This window comes from Prinia subflava, chromosome 10 (assembly GCF_021018805.1).
Source record: "Prinia subflava isolate CZ2003 ecotype Zambia chromosome 10, Cam_Psub_1.2, whole genome shotgun sequence".
NCBI classification, from domain to species: Eukaryota; Metazoa; Chordata; class Aves; order Passeriformes; family Cisticolidae; genus Prinia; species Prinia subflava.
This window is the reverse complement of record NC_086256.1, coordinates 29,351,184-29,370,105: the sequence shown is the minus strand read 5'-3', so window position 1 is coordinate 29,370,105 and position 18,922 is coordinate 29,351,184. Positions and strand designations below refer to the sequence as shown.

Genomic DNA, 18,922 nt, shown 5'->3' with positions numbered 1-18,922 from the left:
CACGCCACAGACTTCCACTGTGTTTTATTTGGCACTAAGGGGTTATTCCTCAACACAAAGTATTCGCAACTGGCATCGGTTAAACGAGAAATTACAACCTTCAAAAGGCCCATTTAGCCTCAGCTGCAGAAAGTACGGAATTTGCCATGGGCTCTGATGACAACAGATTATGCCCCATAAAACGCTGCAAACACGCTCGGCTACAATGCTCGGCACGAGCTGCCGGTTCAGGGGGGAGCGGGAACTCAGCACTCCCTGCCCCTTCTCAGGAGGCTGCTGCCTGGTTTGGGACTGGTGACATCCCTCTCCCCAACCCTCCAGCCCACTTGTGCCAAGTTCAGCCACAGGGCTTGGGGCGCAGGGAGCCGATTTCTGCAAGGGGCCTGCTAAGCTCTGAGCAGGCTGCAGGGATACCCCGAGCTCATTAGCCCCACAGCTCATTAGGTTAAGGAGGAATATGAGGGAAGCATCCCATTCCTCTGGGCTGGAAAGGTCAGCTGGGATAGACTGAGGTCAACAGCGTGGAGGTTTGGGAGCTCCATCACCTCCTGATCCCGCACAACTCAGCCACGAGCCAGGACAAAAGGCAGCCTCCCTTCCCTGGTCCCTGGATTATTCCCACCTCCTCGGGAGGAGGAAAGAGCTCTGCCACCAAACTCCTCAGGCTCTCCAACTTTTTCCCACTCTGGCTCTGGAAAAGGAGAGCTCAGATCTGGGAATCCTCGCTGGTGTTTGCTCAGGATGAGTGCCGTGTCCACGCGGGCGTGAAGGGAAAGGCCGTCACTGGCTGCCTGCACTGCACCCGGGCTATCTTTAGTTAACCTGGAAAAAGTGACAGCGATTCCAGTCCAGAAACAACCTCCAGCCTGGCTCTCAAAGAGGGCTCCAGAGAGGTCAGCCTGAGCTGCGTTTTCCTGCCACAAACCTGGAGCCTGCTTGGTTTGCTGTAAAACATTCTCGTCCCTCTGCTTGGAAAGAGCTTTTTTGTTTCCTTCCCCACACCTACAGAGAGAGGGGCTTATTGGGCAGACACCCTTTGTTTACCTTGTCCTGGAAGGAGATGTAACAATCCACAGGACTTGTGCATCACCAACAGAGAAGAGAGGGGAAAAGGAGCTCTTTTTGCAGGCAGCAAAAAGCAGTGCAGCCCGTGGCATGCAGCCTGCCCCTCCAGCACTGTAAATCCCAGACTGCACCAGTTAACCCCTGCCCCTGCAAGGCCAGGAATTGTCACACGGCTTGAAATCGTGTCTGTGAGTCCTTACTGGGCTGGGGAGAGGGGAGAGCTTTGCCACAGCTGTGCCACTCAGAGCTCTTCATGCACAGCGGGATCAGCCAAAGCAGGACCAACCTAAATATTTAGGCATCCTAAGCTGGATCCCCGAGAGCTGTGCTACTGCCCCTGCTGGAGATCAGCATAGACACTGGCTCCAGACCGGCTGTGCCTTCTCTCACTGCCCTCCCTGCTCTTTTTTAACCTTAAAGCTGGCTGCGTCTCATCCTTCTGCCGCACACGCACTGATGGAGTTGTGCTTTTTTCATCCCAGGTTTTAACACGACCCCAGAATCTGAAGCCTAAAATAAAAATAAAACGGATAATTAAAAGCCACGGTCCTTCAAGGAGTCACAGCAATGCTGAGACTGGGCTTTGCTCTTGCTGTGGTGCTATGGCACATTCAGGCAGGAGGTGACAGCCATAAAGGCTCTGGGCACTCTTTAGTGAACCAGGCAAAAGCTGGCATCCTGGTAGTAATGGCCTGTCTGTAGTCATTTGTTGCATTTTAAAAGCTGAAGTGAGTCAGCTAAACCCACCTGCAGAGCCAGGTGTTGCTCTAGCCACTCACAGTCAGGTACAGAACTGAAGGCTGAAATGCCCAACTTGGGGAAATACACAGGAAAATTTCAGCCACTTCCCGGTCTACAAGTCGGATCGCAATTTCCACAGGGCAGAGCCTGGAGTCCTCCAGGGAAAAAAATAAAAAGGCCTTTTAAATTTACTCTCCTTACACAGCGACTGGCAGGGAGACCAAGCCAACATCACCAGCTGAGTGTCCCGGAATGGTGTCCCATTTCCCAGCCCTGACGGGAAGGAGTGCATCGAGCCATGGTCACCCGCTGCTGCGGGCTGGCTCTGCTGAGGCACGGCCCGCTCCCAGCTGGGACACTGCTGCTACTCAGCAGGCACTGCAAGTGCCCCCCGATGAACAGGGACACCTTCCTGAATCAAAACCAACAGGAAGAAAACCCCAAGTCTCCATGCAAAGTCGTATTTCAACCAAATCAAGTCCCAGCGTTAGAAGCATTACAGGAGCTGGAGATGAAAATCTCCTTTTAAGCTGGAAAACTCATCCCCGATGAAGAATGGATGAGTTACTAAAACAAATATTACATTTCGTTCTGGCTAACGGGACTCTGCTCAGGGGAGCTAAAGCACTCCCAAAGATTATCATTTATGCACAGCTGACTTCAAGTCCTCTTGCTTGCTGAGCCCGGGCTGTGATGCAAACTACAGATTTCTCCCACAAACCTCTTCTGGTGGTCAGGCATTTGTTTCTCAGCTGCTCTGGCAGTTTTATGGAATCTACCATCTGGGCAGAGAGGTGGTAAAACACCAAAACTCTCAGTCCTGGGCATGGGTTATGCCCTTTGCTGCTCACCTGCCAGCCTATGGCCAAAATCAGGCATGCCATCCTCACTGCCTTGGGAGCCCTGCTGCTGCACTGCCCCAGAGCCACGCCTGGAGAGAAGGGGCCCAGGGCCACCCTAATCACAGATCTGCCCCACAGCTCCACCAGCACTGCCTGAAACAGGCCAGGCTGCCCCAAAACAACCCCAAATCCCTGCAACTGCCCGGACAGCTTTGGGGTCTCCTGTCCCACCAGGCAACCCTGGTTACTGAGGACCAGCCTTTCCCACTTTCACCTACTCCCCATGCTTCCAGTTTTCACACAGAAAGGGCTTTGACTTCTCCCAAATCATTAGAGGAAATAAGGAAATAGAGGAAATAAGGAAACCAATGTCAAAGGCTTGAAACCCAAACTCTTTAAAAGTTGCTACTGATAGCAACCAAAGGGGTTGCAGGAGGGGAAATGCCTCAGAGATGCTGCTCCTGAGCCATGAGCACTCCTGCTGTGGGTCTTGCCTTTAAACTGCAAAATAAAAAAAGAAAGAAAAGTGGTTGAAAAACCCCATCAAAGATGTGTTCCTCACCCCTGGCTGCCCGTCCTCCTCGCTCCCTGTGCTGGCTGAGCTCGAGGCCAGCTGTGCCTTGCTCCAAGCCCAGCTTGCCACGCTGCAGCAGAGCGAGTCGAGGACAGGCCTCAGCCCTTTGAAGCAGCCACAACAGAGAGGACATCCTCTCCTTAGGGACGTGCAGGACATCCTCTCCTCAGGGACGTGCCACACGGACAGCAAAGCCAGCCTGGAACGCTGGCCAGCAGGAGAGAGGCAGCGATGGAGGAGAAGCCACGGGCAGAGCTCACGGTAGCCCCCACAGGAGCTGGGTGCTCAAGGAGGAGACGGTGTCCTCAAACCCCAAATCCCTCGAGGTGCCTTCCAGAAGGGCGGCCCGGCTCTCCCAGCTGGTTCCAACTGGCTCTTCGCCTCTGATCTGGCAGTTTTTGAGGAACTGGCCAATTTCAACCATGTTTTGACCATTTGAACAGAAACTGTGAAGATAATTCAGTTCCCATTATTTTTTTAAAATCCTGGTGGCTCGGTAAAAGGAAAGAGGATTATTAATGCCAGCAGCAAAGACCAAAGAGCTGGGTGAGCCCAAGCTTTTAGAAGACACAACAACACAGAGTCTCACACTGCTGCTCTAACAAAACAAAGGAACATCCCAGCAGAGCCCAGCCCAGGCTGCTCCATGGGCATCCCTGGAGGTGCACAGTGGCAGGGACAGCATTGCCACCCACCACCAGCTTCATGTAACCTCCCCTCACCTTCCTGGTAAGACCAGAGCTGGAAGAGCTGCCTGGCAGACCGAGCTCCAGATTTTGGTGTTTTTAACCATTAATCATGGGGAAAGCAGAGATGGAGACGATGGGGAGCACAGCACCGGCTGCATCTGTGTGCCCTGCAGGGAGGGAAGGCAGCCCCGCTCCTGGCCATTCCCCCTGCCACAGAGCTTCCCGTGGGCTGGGACCAGCAGATGGCACCACAATAACAGAAAAGCCCCTCTGCATCTCCCCAAATCCCCATCCCGCAGCACCATCCCTGCCCCCGGCACACCGGGCACTGGCACCAACCGATCTCTGTTTTAAAAGCCTGTTCAGAACTGACTTCTTCAGGACTTCGGAAAGTTCTACTATGCAAACTCCGGGAGAAAAAAAGAGATCTCAAACTAAGAGACAACCTGCCTTTTCGAGGCTTATAAAATCTCTCTCTCTCTTTTTTTTTTTCCTCTCCTGCAACATAGGTGTTGTTTTTAAATGAAACAAAGTATTTATCTAAAATTTTTATTTCTCCAAAGTTTTAAAATGAAATAAAGTATTTATCCAAAGCATCTCCTTTCTCCATAATTGCTTTAATTTGGAGAAGGCTTCCCCTATCCAGCCAGACTGACAGAAGTTCTCTGCCTGCTGCAGTTGAACAGGATCAGCATTTCTTAACACAGAAGCAATTCACTTGAGAAGTGCCAGGCTGCATTTTTAGGTAGGAAGGTCCCCTTGTCTTTGGCTCTTGTGACTGTCAACACTGTTAGAGGAAAGACCACTGCTGCTTCCCCAGCAGCTTCTGCTGTCAGCTAATGACAACATCCCTGATCCAGCGGGCTGAGCATCATCTCAACAACTCCTTCAAAATAAGTAACAGGACTGGTTCGGGTCAGGGTGGGCATCTTCCCCAGGAGGTACTTGCCTCTCTCTTGCACATCAGTGTGCAGGAATTTTTCTCTTTACAAAGAAGATCCCCAGAATTAACAGCCAGTGCATATGCTGAAGTAAAATCCATCCACGTCACAGAGAGTTAAGGATGATCCTATTTCCATTCCTGCCTTGTAGTACCTCCTGATCATCAAGGTGAATAACCACGTTTTCAGAAGGACCCGGGCAAAGCTGGTGGTGATCTCCAGGGATGGTCTGTGCAGCACAGACAGGATTCTCCCAGCTGTGACACATGACAAGATGCACTTGGGCACCACACGATGACACCAAACACCCCCGAGATGCAGCCACGGCTCTACCCGGGGCAGGTTTCTTGTGCTTAGGGAGGCACCAGGATTGATTCAGAAGCTTGAATCCTGCCTGGAGCATCTGGGACAAATTCAGAGACCACCTGAATTTTCACACCCAGACTGAGTTTTGAACGTGGCTCAGCCCAGCAAAGTTTTTAAAGCAGTTTGATTATTTTGATCTTTTCCCCACATCCCCGTTATTAATCATACCAAAGGAAAGCGTAATTCCTCCAAACCAAACCGCTTGCCAAACCATTTCTCGGCACACTTTTTACTCAATGTCCCTTCTAGGAACAGAGCACATTTGGAAAGCTCCATGACTCCATCCTCCTTGGCCAGCAGCACATCCATGACCACATGTCCACAAACACCGAGCACCGGTGCTGGGAAACGACCACCCCAGCAAGGTGGGAAAGGCTCCCATGGCCATGGGCTCAGTGCTGGAGCAGAGAACCAGCCATGAGAGCTTTGTTTTATGAACCTTCCTGGAAGAGCTGCCCTTCTCCTGCTCTTTGGGCACTCCTGATGTAGCAGCTCTTTCCCTGCTGGTGACAACTGAACGCGCAGCAGAGTGCAGACGCAGGGGATGGAGGAGTGCTCTGATCATCCCAGCCCTCCTGCAAACCCTTCTGCTCCCTTCCCCTGGTGCCAGCCCTGCAGAGCACCTCTGACCTCCCCAGGGAGCTCACCCCACACTTCAGAGATGCTCTGTCCCACAAAGATGCTGAGCACACTTATCCCTCTTCCCACCACTGGTTAGATTTGCAGCTCTCCCTGTTTTCCTCATGTTACCTGAAGCTGGCAGGGCTGCAGTTACAGGAGACACTGCTCACTCAGAGCCTGGCCAGAAATAGCAAAAATCACACAACAGCCTGTTGCCTTCAGAGCTGCAGTAAACTCTGAGGAGGTTCTGAAATACAAGAGAGAGTTGGGCTATTCCCATGGCTGATGTTTGCCATTCATGGTTCTGCAGAGGCGTTCCTATCTCTGTTATTCCCGACAGTGGGATTTTGGAGAGGGGATTGTCCCACAGACGTGTGGCAGCTGGTTCACATAAGGGCCTGAGTGATGATCAGCGATGAGGACATTGCTTTCCTGTTGTGTTTCTCGCTATGTTTTGGTTCAAACCTGTAAACAGACTCGTACCAAGCGGATCTGTGTTCCCCATCTGGTCCTGTGCTCTGATTTCCTGGCAGGAACATCCCTGACATCGGACTGTGCAGCACATCCTCCGTCCCTCGGCCAGAGCCGAGCTCCTCAGTTTCTGTGTGAGGCTCAGCCACAGCATTTCCCCAGTCACCCCACCAGTGAGACCAATAACTCACGGCTGACAAAGGCTGCTCTTCCAAAAGGGCTTCCAGACATTCATGGATGCAGCAGCCAGCGCTCTCCTTTGGAGTTATTTCTAGTGATTACACAGCATCTCACGGCTAAAAAATGCATTTCCTACCTCCTCTGAATGCATGTCAGGCTTTTGCTCCCAGCCATTGGCTCTCATTCCACCTTTCTCTGATGGATTAAAGGCAGGGGGAAGAAAGACTCCTACCTAGAAAGTCCCAGAAATGTGGATTCCAATCCATCGCCACAAGTGTCTGGATGAACCCTTCCCACTGCATGGCCTGAAAGGGACAGCGATTCCTCACCCAATCCACAGTGCTCCCACTCAGGAGTGGAGATCAGGAAAGCAGAGCAGAGAGCAAAGTCCCTCTGAGGATTCCTGGAGAGCAGCACCATGGGGGTAGCAAGAGAGGCAGGGAGAACAGGGAGCTGGGCATCAAAAAGCAAGAAAACCAGGATTCAGCACCCATCCCCACAGAGTTCTTCAACCCTCCCAGAACAAGGCATCCCCTTCATTTGCTGGCTCTAACCTCCTCCAGACATGGGCTCTCTCTGGTCAGAGGAACACACAAAATACATAAAGGCAAAGATGAACCTGCCCAGACTGATGAAGGGCAGCTCTCTGGGGTAGTTTTCCTGCTAATCACATCCTATTTTTTCTTTTCCATCCTTCCATCCAGTGACTGTGACCCTTCCTCATCCACACACTTTCCCTCAGCTCCATGGGTGCCTCTTGCCCCACAGGCATCCCAGCTGAACACAGCACAGCTACTTGCTGGGATGTGGGGGAAATTCAGATGCAGCGCCATTGTTCTGGCCAGGACAGATGAAACTCAGGATTAAACAAGTTCCCACTAAAGTCACAGAGCCACTGAACCTTGGGAAGATTCCCTTTCCCAAGGCAGGATGAGCTCTACACTGTTTGTTCCTTGACACATTTGTCTCCATCAGATCTGTGACTGAAGTCTCAAAAGGTTTCCTTCCAAGGAAATCTCTTCCAAGGTTTCCTTTTCCTCTCTAGACCTGGGAGGGTTTCCCTGCTGCCTCACTTACATCTGCAATGGCAGTAGGTGGCCTTGGAAACCAGTTTATACTTGAGCCTGAGCACCTCTTCTTTCCTTCTAAGCTGGAGCTGGAGCTCTCTTTACCTCTTCTCTGGACCTTTTTTGTCTCAGTTTGCATCTTCCTTGACCCACAGCTTGCCCAAACAGAGCCCACCTGGAGCAGCACAGTGAGGGGACGCCCCACTAAGGAGGCAAAGCTGTAGGACAGGCTGGGGTGGAAAACATCTGCCTCTCCTAAAGGTGTGGAGTTCTGCATTGAGCAGGAGAGCTGGTCCAAGGCCAGGCAAGCAGATTTGCAAAAGGCATGGATCCACAGCGCTCCAACTGGCACTTGACACCAGCAGATCCCGTGCTGCCCTCCCTTCCAGGGCACCACTCAGAAACTGCCCTGTGATGTGGGGAAATCTCCGTGATCTCACCAGAGGAGCACGGGCAGCCTCCTCCCCCAGCAAGCCAAATTTCTCTGCTGGGAATCACTGGAGGAGACGAGACGGATCCATCCCGCCGGCCCCGTGGCCAGGGCTCCCGTGGGGAGCAGCTCTCCTGCAGCTGCAGGGCTTGGCTGGTGGCAGGGCACTGAGCAGGAGGGTTAGCACCAAAATAGGTCATTAGTGGGGCTCTGCATTCTTCTCCAGGCCCCGCATTTTCCTAACGGGAATGCCTCAGAAAACCCAGTGGGGGGGAAGGAGGAATTTACAGTTCCCTTCCAAAAACCAGTCTTTGTTTGTTTGATCGTTTTTTTAAATGATCGAGTAACTTGTGAATACATTTTCTGATGATTCCCACATCCTCCCAGCTGGAGAACGGTTCATGAACAGACTCCAAGCTCTGTAAATGAGCTTGTTAGTCATAAGTCTTCAAACAGGCTTGATAAACAACTTTCAGCCTGCAGGATATTCATCAACCATTCTGTCTGCCTGGTCTCCTGACACTAATTTATTATTTACAGTGAGAGATCCCTCTCCTAAATCACAGGTGATTGTTTCTTTTTCCTGATTAGTTGATTAAAAAAAATTTGAGGAGAAACAATGAAAAACAACTCACAAACAAGCACAGTGCTGCAAGCACTTATTCCTGAGCAGCCCTCCTAGTTTCCATGACACGTATCAGAAGTTTTCCAAATGAAACAAACCATCTTTTTTGGCCAAACATTCAAGAGCAGGCTACAGCCAAGAAAAAGAGCGTGACCATCCCAGCCAGCCGCTGGGAATTTCACTGCCTGCCACCAAATGCTCCGGGGACCTTCCAGCTGATGGGCACGTGCTGCCCCCTGCATCCTCTGGGCTCGTGGAGAGCCCAGGCACCTCAAGATGTTCAGGAGATTCACATCCACGTGCAAAAATCTGCCCCTGAAAACTGTTTCAGCCCATGGTGGGCTCACACAGCAAACAGCTCTCGCCCCAAGGACGTGGAGTGCACTCAGGAGCATCAGGTGGGCTCCCTGCAGGAACAAACCTTGCTGAGGTGGCTCCAGGTCATGGAAGGGGATATTCTCAATGCCAACTCCACAAAGACAAGCAGATGAAATAGCAGTTTGCTATTTCAAACTATTGGGGATGGTGCAGAAGGAGGAGAATCTTCCCAAATTGCTGTTTAAGCCAAGCTCTTACATAACACTTACAGCCAGAAGATTCCAAAGCCCCCAATGAAGGCCCAGGGTTGTACCCAGTTATACTGGTAGGAAAACCCAGGCATGGCAAGGTGATCCTGGTCAAGTTATGGCAGTGAGTGCACAGAAAAACAGACCTCAGGATTCTGTGGCCAATACAGAAAGGCGTGTTTGAGCAACAAAAGACAGGCTGGGTCATCTGGTGTGATGTCTGGAGGAAGAAAAGCCCTTCTCTTCCAAATGAGATTTCGGGTGCAAGCCTTTTCTGGGTAGGCTGCTCCCAGCACCAGCACAGACCTGACCACAAAACCCTGCCCTGCATTTCTCCCAAGTGGAGTGGCCCTCACTGCCTGGGGAACACACGGAGCCCTCCTCCAGGGGCTGCCCTGTGTGTGTGCACCAAATCCACACTGTGCTTCCACCAGCACCTCAGCTCCCGTGGAGACACACGGACAGAGGCCCACCAGCAGTCACAGCAAAGGCAGCAGGATGCAGAGCTTGGCTCTGGGCTGCTCTGGAGAGCTTTATTCCTCTCCCTCAGTGCAGAAGCATCAACGCATTTGCTCTGGCAAGCTCAAGTGCTCAGCACCGGACAGGCAGCGCTACCAGCCCGTGCCTGCAGCCAGCCCTCCCTGGGACACAGCCTGGTCTCCAGCTTTCTCCAGCACAGGAACCACCCACCCCAAGCAGGAACTCTGTGCTGGACTCACAAACCTCTGCTCTGTGCCTTCCACGCAGGGGAGAAGGTGAGGCTGCTGGCAGGAGAATCAGCGCGGCACTGCCGGCACTTGGGGCCGCAAGGTAGGGACAGTGCTGGTAAAGCTTTAGGGAAACCAGCCCCGGCATGGTGGGGACAGGAGCTGCCTGCAGAGCCCCCAGCAAGGCCAGCCCTTTGCAGCAGCAGGCCCAGAGCATTAACACTCTGTCTGCACTCTTACTGCTCAGGCGCTTTTCCCTTTTAAGTCCAGTCCACCCCCACAGAGCCCCGACGCTGCTGAGCTGACACGGGGAGAAGTGACAGCTCTTTGAAAGCTGCAAGCATCCCCTTCTCTTTTTTTTTAAACAAATGTGGATTGTATTAGTGACACTTCCAAAAAAAGAAGATGATTTCCAGAGGCACTGAGCAGGTCTTGAGGGCCTTGCGGGGACACCAGCTGCAGCTCAGCCCAGCTCTCCCACCGCTCACTCGGCAGCCACAAGCAGCAAACCCAGAGCAGAGACTGCTCCAGGCCCCCATGAGCTCCAAACCTACTCAACCTCCACTGCTCCAGCACCTCCACTGAGAGGGCTGGAAGCTACTTGGACGCTGCCTTCTGCAGCCACCCACCCTGTCTCCACCAGCACCAGGCACCCCGCTTTGATACCAGTGCCCTGCTGCTCCCTCCAGAGCCTGACTCCATTTGCCTTTTCCAAGCCTGCCCGCTCAGCAGCTGCTGCTGGCAACTCCCTCTTGCCCCAGACTGGCAGCACCAGGGGTAACTTTGATTTTGCTTTGGTCAAGGAGGCCACAGCAGAAGTTCCTCCGCTGGCGGGCTCAGAGCAGGAAGCAGGGTCCCCAAGCTCCTGATGAGTTCCAGCTCTCGGTGCAAAAGCGGTTTTGCTGCCTGAGCAGCTCATCAAGGCATGGAGAGGGTCCCAGCCAGATCTTGAGCGTCTCTTTGGATCTTTGCCCTGCCCAGCAGTCTTGCTGACTGGCTGGAGTTTCTCCTGTAGGAAAATTTCTTTAGCCAGAATGGGGGAAAATTTGGGTGGAATATGAACTGGATGCTGCAATAGGATGTAGTGATTTGTTAAGAGCGCAGCTGGCTCCCTCTGCCTCTGCTCTAACCTTCCCTTCCAGGAACACGAGGCACCAGGATGTCCTGGGCTGCCACCCCCAGGCAAATGTTCACTTCATACGGGCACGTCTGAAATCCAGACTGTCTGGGACAGTGCTTTAAACAGCGGTGTAACCTTTTCTCGGCCTCTGGAGGTGAGAGAGGAGCCCAGAACGCTATGTAAGCTGAAATAGATGCTGCCTGGCTTGCTCATCAGCCTCTCTTCCCTCCTGGCCTTCACAGACTCATCCTTGCAGATGCCAGGCTTTCCACTGCAGGAGGTGGCCCTCAGCTTCGGCACCACTGCTCCCTTCCCTTCTCAACCAGAACCTCCAGACATTCTCACTTGGAAGAAACTTCTCGTTAAGTGATGCCCCCAAAGTGCCAGCAGAGAGGCAGTGCAGCTCTGCTGGGCTCCCTGCCCCACCTCACAGCATCCTCCAGAGCTACACACAGACATCAGCTGGGACCACCAGGAACAGTGCAGGAAACACAGGGCAAACCTACACTTCCAATGCAGAGGTGAGCAGAGCTGTGAAAAACTTCAAATTATCTCCAGCTAAGGAATAAAATGGACTGAATTCTTCCCTGGGAGGGTGGGGAAGAGAGGCACAGAGAAGCTGTGGCTGTCCCTGGATCTCTGGAAGTGTTCACCGCCAGGCTACACAGGGCTGGGAGCACCCTAGGATAGTGGAAGGTGTCAGGGTTGGAACTGGATGACCTTTAAGGCCCTTCCAACCCAAACCATTATGGAATTCCCTAAAACCAATCATAGCTGAAAAGCCTCGGAGGTGCTGAGGAGCTTTTGGAGCTGTGCTGGCCCTGTACAATGGGAAAACTGTCCCAACACCGGGCAACAAAGGACAAATCCCTCTATGTGCTGGTGGCACCTACATCTACACCCGTGAGTGTCAGAGTTTCCACTGACAGTCTGTAACACAGAGCCTCCACAGAGACTTCCAGTGGGTAGTTAGAAGTTGGATTTGTGCTGCATCTCCCTCTCAGGAGGAGGCACTGCTGCCATAAAACCCACAGGGATTTCACCCCTCCTTCGAGCTGTTTGCTCTCCCACCAGGGCAGCCAGCGGGTTCTGAAGATGTTTCCCACATGTAGTGACCAAACAACAGGTTTTTCTTGGGGGAACCAGACCTACAACCTGCTCCACCAGCCACACAGAAGCTGAAGCCTTTCTGTACCCTGCATGTAAAGCCAAGGGGACAGTTCAGACATCAGAGCCGTGGACAACTGCTCCTCCAGCCAGACTGTGATGATTCTCCCTTCAAATCTCCATAATCCGCCCCAAAATCCAAGCCTCCTTCAGGAAAGGCGAGCAGGGTGTGGAACCAGCAGTGCAGTGATTCATCCTGCCCAGAAACAGAGGCCCAAGTCTGGAATACTGTGACACTTGGTAAATATTCGTGATGTACTTCATTATGCAACAGAGGCCCAGCAGGAACACAGCTCCCTCAGGGCTACTTAATATGGGTTTCAAAAACGATTAAATATATCATAAACAACTCGCAACCAGGAATAAACACCTATAATCCCATCAAGTCACTCTGGTGATGTCAAAAAGCCATGGGAGTCAACTCGGTTACCGGGGGGAAAAATAAAAATACATCCTTGAAGGAATTACAGTCCAGTAATTCTGTGTCTGCTGTGTCAAACATCCAACTCTCTCTCTCCAGCTCTGCTTATGCTCTGTCCATGCTCCTGCTCTTTTCCTTTCACACTTCCTCATGTCACAGATTTTGATCCTGCACCTCTGCCGAGAGGCGAAAGGATCGAGCTCCTGACTGCAGACAGCAAAACTGTTCCATGCCCGCACAAAAACACCCCGAAAAAAGAAAAAGACATTTTTTACATGAGTCAAGGCTGCTGGTCAAGGCTTCAAACACTAATACTCATCAACTGGCACACACATAAGTGGTCCATTGAATCGCATGCAGCAAGTCGTGTGAGTAAGGCCTGCACAAATTAACCCTGAGATAATATTTTCCCATGCGATCACTGCTTTATACATCATCACAAAGATGGAAAATAAAGCGGCTAGCAGTGGAAACTTGGTGCACATGACAGAAAGCTGATGTTCATTAAAAGCGTTCGAGCAGTTTAGACCAAACCTTTCAGTTTTATGAGAGATTTCAAAATCTAATTTTCATGGAAATGTTTTCATTACTTTAAGGGGGAAGGAGGGAAAGTAAAAACCTTCGGCAAAATCTTTTTCAAATTAAAAAGTTGGAAGCTCTGAGTGGATGGATTGAAAACACAAATACCATCAGCAAATTATGAGACCATGAGAACCAGGAAGCAAAACTGATTACGATCAAAAAGAGAGTGAAATTCACAAACAAATAGAAGTTTCTTTTCACCCATCAAAACGAAAAGCACTCACAAACAGAGCCAGCTCCCTCCTCTAAATTCACATGGCTCTTTTTGCTTTGTTAATAACAGTACCTTGAAGCTTTCGTTTATTTCTGTGTGCAGTTTTTTGTTTAAGACTCCAGATATGTGGCAGAGCCACATTTCCATCTTCTGTCTTTGTCCAGAAGCTGCAGAAATCTATGTAACAAACACAAAACACTTTCCCACTTCAAGCTGCAGGATTCAGGGATGTAAGAGAAATATCTGACACCGCGATACTCGCTGCAATAACCACGCATCTGCCATCCTGAGGCCAAAGTTAGGTAGATATGCCCGAGGAACACGAATGCAAAGGAGTTAATCAAACTTCTAACAACTGCTTGGTGTTAGTTATCTGTTACCCAACCCTTAGCCAAGCGAACTCTCCTCAAAGCCTTGAGGACGCGCGCAGTAAAACCGGCACGCGCGGAGGTTTTCCTGACAAAGAACTGCGCTTTTCACACAGATAATTTACAACAAGCGCCCTGAAAATAATAAAGATCTGATCCTGGCTTTTCCTACATTGGTTTCTGGAAGAGGAGAACTCTGGAAGGTTGCTGTGAGGAAGATTCGGCGCTGCCGTGGGGATCGAGGCGCCGGCCGCTTTCCCCGGCTCAGCGCGGTGTAACCTGTGCACACCAGCAGCAGCTGCTGCCCAAAGACTCTGTCCATAAGCACGACAAGACAGCGAGAAAACTCCTAGGTTTAATCAGTTTTGCTCTCCTCTGTCTATTGGTTGTACATCCCCTGTCTATGGACTCAGCACTTCTGGGAATAAGGGCTGTGATTTACTAACAGAAGAGATGTTTAATACTCCAAGATAACGCAAAGGTTTGCAAAGAAAACCCTGCAGCTGTCCCAGGCGCTTCTTCTCGCCTTCATCCCCAGCAACTCAGCAGCCCAAGGAATTGTTTTCCACACTTCCAAGCAGTGGCAGAGCTTTTCCACCTCTTCTTACGAAGGCGGTTTTTTAATTTTTTTGTGAAGGATAGGGAGGCACGGGAGCACAGACAATTCTGTGCTTAGACACACTCTTTAACTCCTGCAGCAACCTCACTTCTTCTGATTAAAAAAAGGCAATTAAGGCAAAATGAACAGCCGTGTGGGAGCAGACTCAAAGTCCTCCGGCTCAGGATCCTGTTTCACACAGCCAGCAACAGCAGTCAGAGGGTCTGAGCCCAGGCAGCAAGGGAGAGATCTCTGCCCCAGCTCATCCTTCCAGTCTGGGACTGGCGGCACCCCGAGCTGCCTCCACACCCTGCTGCAGTGAGCAGCCACCCTCAGCCCTCCCTGCCCGTGTCAGTCCTTTCCTGAAATAACGCCTCTCCCTGACCTGTGCAAAACCCTGGAGTGATGAGCCCCACCACCCAACAGCGAGGAGGTGAGAAAGCCCTTCCCCAGGCTGCTGCCAGGGCAGAGGGGCTGAAGCCACACGGGTGCTCTGCTGGACCTGCACGAGCAGAGGAACTCGCTCACCTTGTCCCAGCAGGGTTTCTGGGATTTCCTTGAGAAGGAGCAGCAGTACTGAGGGGTCACGATGCTCAACGGGACAGAAAAAAAATCATGGGGGGACTCAGGCAGCCTGTGCCCAGCTTTAATTGTGAATCAGCCCCCTGACTGCCAGCACTTCTATACTGCAGAGGGATTAAAGGACAGCAAAAACCCAAAACACAGAACTTGAGCATGTAATGGACTGAAGCACCGTTTATTCACTCCTTACAAAAGAAATCCCAGCGTAACAATTTTTCTTTTGCTGTTCATGCTTTCTCCACACCATTTTATGAACCATCAACAGTGAGTGTCAAACAAATCAACCAGAAAAAAAAAAAAAAAAAAAAAAGCAGAAGTCAAAAATACCCATCTGAAAAAATCCAAACAATTGAGAATTACCCCAGAGCCACAAGCTCTGTGAACCCTCAGGCAAGTGACAGGTTTCTGTCACCCTCAAAGGGCACAAAAGCTCATTGCCTTTTCTAGGAAGCTTGGGGGATCCCCTCAGCTGAGCTGGGACCTGCATTTTCATCCAAGCTTTAGCCAGAGTTAGTGAAAGTTGTGCTACCACAGGAAGAGTTGGTTTTATCTTAGCAGGTTATTTTGTGACAAATTGGAACTCCTACTGCAAAGCCTTCCCAGCTAAGCAGCAGAGGCAGGGAGCTTTGCCCTGATGTTTATCAGCATTTAGGGTGAGGTGTTCAGAGCTTCAGACTGAAGTCGGGAAGAATGACAACTCTGCAGCACTGCTGAGAACTCAGCTCCTCAACCCACAGACAGCTCTCCCTGTAAATATTGCAATCACAGCTACTCCCAGCTTTTCTTTTTAATAAGAGAAGTGTTTTATCCTGAACCTCTGTTAGATAAAACAGTGGTGAAATATTTCCTTCAATCTCAAACGTCCAAATAAAACCTTTTGTCTTTTCTGCATCAAACGACTCTTAATTTTTATTTACAAAAACAGCACAAATAATTTGGTTTTTCCCTTCAGTTTGGGACAGAAATCAGTGGCAGACCAGCTGATTTTCAGCTGTTCTTCAGGTTGGAAGAACATTTTTAGTATGCTTGAGAAATCCACAGTTTCTTCAAACAGCTTTTACCTTTTCTCACTTAAAAACATGCAGAATAACCCAGTATTAGCTTTTTCACTGAACCAGCTCTCGTTTTTCACCGAGAAGAGCTCAAAGCTCTGTTGCACTTCCTAGCTCCAGCACAGTCCTTCTCCTGCATGGATTGCATAACACTTCACAGAACACATGCAGCAGGTAGGGAAACTGAGGCACGGAGACTCCCGGGATGTGCTAAATGCATCCACGAGAGAGCCAGAAAGCCCAGATGACAGCTCTGCCCAATAAATCCGGGAGAATTTATTCCTCCCTCTTTTTATTTATTTTTTTTTTTAATTTTTGGTCGTTGCTTACTTTAGAATTCTAAAACTTTCTAATTCACTGCAACGGTATTAAAACTTGTACAGTGTGTAGAGAATTTATAAATTAATCAGAGCTGTAGTTTGGTCCCTGCTCAGCAGTGCTGGCTACAGAACAAGCCCCTGGACTGCTTTTTGGGGGGTTCTTTTCATGCCCTTAGGAGCAAGGTGAGTATTGGTGAAACGCAGTTCCCCCTTTCCACGCTGACCGAGCTCGCAGTTAGCAAGGGGCAACATCAGGAGTAAATTCAAATAAAATATGATAAACTAAATTGGGTACGGAGCAGAAGTGAAATAAACGTTGTCTGCGTTTGTTATCTTGGGGATTCTCCAGCGGCACAAGGAGCTGGATCGGGGGCAGCCGCAATCGCTGTTTTCCGTGCTAAAATACACACCTTTGGAGCCAGAAATGGTGGTTTTTCGGGTCCTGAGAAAGGCAATACTTTTAAGCCGTGTCTCAGCGGCGGTCGGCCCGGCTCTCAGGGGCACAGGAGCCGCTCCGCTCGCTCCGTTCCGGACCGCGCTCCCGGAGGATGCTCCCGAACGCACCCGGCGGGCCGAGCTCGGGGGTCCCACGGGCGCTTCTGCAAGGAGCGGCTGCTTTGGGGAAAGTTTCCTCCTACCCCGGCTCGGTTTCCTTCGGAATACCGAGAAAACTACGTCGGATCCACGGGGAAAAAGAGGGTCGGAGGCGGCTCCCGGGAAAAAAAAAAAAAAAACATAACAAAACAACCAAAAGACTACACCAACAAAAAATCGAAAAGCGAACGAAAATTGCAGTTGGCAATTTTCGTTCGCTTCTCGTTTCGTTTTGTTGTTTTTTCCCCCGTTTTTCGCCGGGAAGCTCCCTCGGAAGCGAGCCCGTGTCCGCAGCCGCGGCCAGCCCGGACCCCCGGAACTCCCGGCCAGTCCCCGCGGCCGGGGATGTGATTATTTTAGCAGAGAGCGGGTAAAGGAGGGTTACTGACCCCGCACACCCCCTCAGCCTTTCTGACAGCGCTGCCCTTGCAAAACAACACCCGGCGCTCGGAAAGCGCCGCGCAAGCCGGCGCCCACCGCGCTGCCCGCGGCTGCTCCGCGGCTGCTCGAGCTCCGGAGCTGGAGCTGCGGGACTCGCGGTTCGGGGACGGCCCCGCTGTCCCGCCCTGCCCGCCGCGTCTGGGCCGGGCAGAACCGGGGCAGAGCGAACCTAAGGCTCCGCTCGGGAGCCGCGCCGCACCCCCGGGCTGTCTGCGAGCCCCGACGCTCCCGGCAGGGCATCGGGAAATCATCCGGACCCCATCCAGATCCCGAGCACCTCCCGGTGTCCGCAACCCACGGCGCCGGTGCCCGGTCCGACGGGCCGGAGGGACGGGCGGATGGACGGGATGGGATGGATGGATAGGATGGATGGACGGTGGGACGGTGGGACGGATAGGATAGAATGGATGGATGGATAGATGGATGGATGGATGGATGGATGGATGGACGGATGGCGGCTCAGCGCCTACCGCGCCTCGCCCCGTCCAGCCAAGCGCCGTTTTCAGCCCACCCCGGCAAGGGATGGACCAGGCATCGGACCCGCGGGCCCGATCCTGCCCGCTTCTGCTCCCCGGGATGTTCTCCGGTTCTGCACGGGGTGCAGGAGCCACGGCACGGGCCCCGACGGGCGCGGCGGCGAAGGGCAGGTCGCCCCTTTCCCAGGGAAAAACAAGGGTCTGCACACGCCGGCGGTGCCGACCCCGCCGGGGCTGCCCGCACGGCGGGAGGGGCGGCTCGGGGAGCGGGGGAAGCCGGGCTAAGCACCAGCGGAGCCCGCTCGGAGCCGGCACCGCCCGCCGCGGCTGCCCCGGCGAGAGATGAAGGGGAGGATGTCCCCGCACTTACTGTCCTGCTGCGGGGTGTCGCTGCCGCTGGTCAGCCCGGGGGACTCCAACAAGCTCCGGCCGGGCTCGCCGCCGCCCTCCTCCGCCTGGGCAGCCACCATGTCTCCCGCCTCCTCCAGGTCCAGCAGGTGACTCACGGAGAAGTTCTTCTTGGCTTGTAAATTGTCCAGGCCGGCGGGGCCGTCGAGGCGGGCGGGCAGCAGGGCCTGCCTCTCCATGGCGTGGGCATAGCTGGACGCCATGGTGCCGAGCGGGGCTTTTCTGCCCTCGGCCCCCGCGGCGCCCACCGCCCCCGCGCCCCCCCGGCCCTCCGAGGGGGGAACGCGCACGGAGCGGAGCGGGGGAACGGGACGGGACGGGACCCGACGGCGGCGGCAAGGGAAGCCCGAAGGGGAGCGGGCAGGGCCGGGCTTAAAACATGCCGGAGGGGAGAGGCGGCGGCCGGCTCGGGGCGCCGGGGCGGCGGCGCGGGGAGCTGCCGCCGGCCGAGAGGCGCAGGGCGGCTGTGGGGCCGCTGGGGCGGGTGCGCCCCGTCCCTCCGCCCCCGCTGCCGGCGGCTCCGCTCCCTCCGCCCCTGCGCTGCCCTCCCCTCCCCTCCGCCCCGCACTTCAAACGGCGGGGGCGGCTCCGGGCACCCGGGGGCGGGCGGCCCGCGGGGGCCCGCCGGGACGTGGCACCGGGGCCGGGCTGGCAGCGCCGCGCTCGCTGGGGACCCGCGGGGGCGGCCCGGGGA

General features: G+C 53.0%; 1 protein-coding gene across 1 annotated transcript in view; it reads right to left on the bottom strand.

Moving 5' to 3' along the window:
* The window catches only part of PRRX1 (paired related homeobox 1), a 36,496-nt gene extending 17,815 nt beyond the window's left edge, over positions 1-18,681 (bottom strand). The window contains exon 1 of the mRNA XM_063406659.1: positions 18,191-18,681. Within this exon, the coding sequence (XP_063262729.1) occupies positions 18,191-18,431 (241 nt within the window). The 5' untranslated portion in view covers positions 18,432-18,681. The remainder of the gene's footprint in view (positions 1-18,190) is intronic.
* Positions 18,682-18,922: the final 241 nt, after the last annotated feature.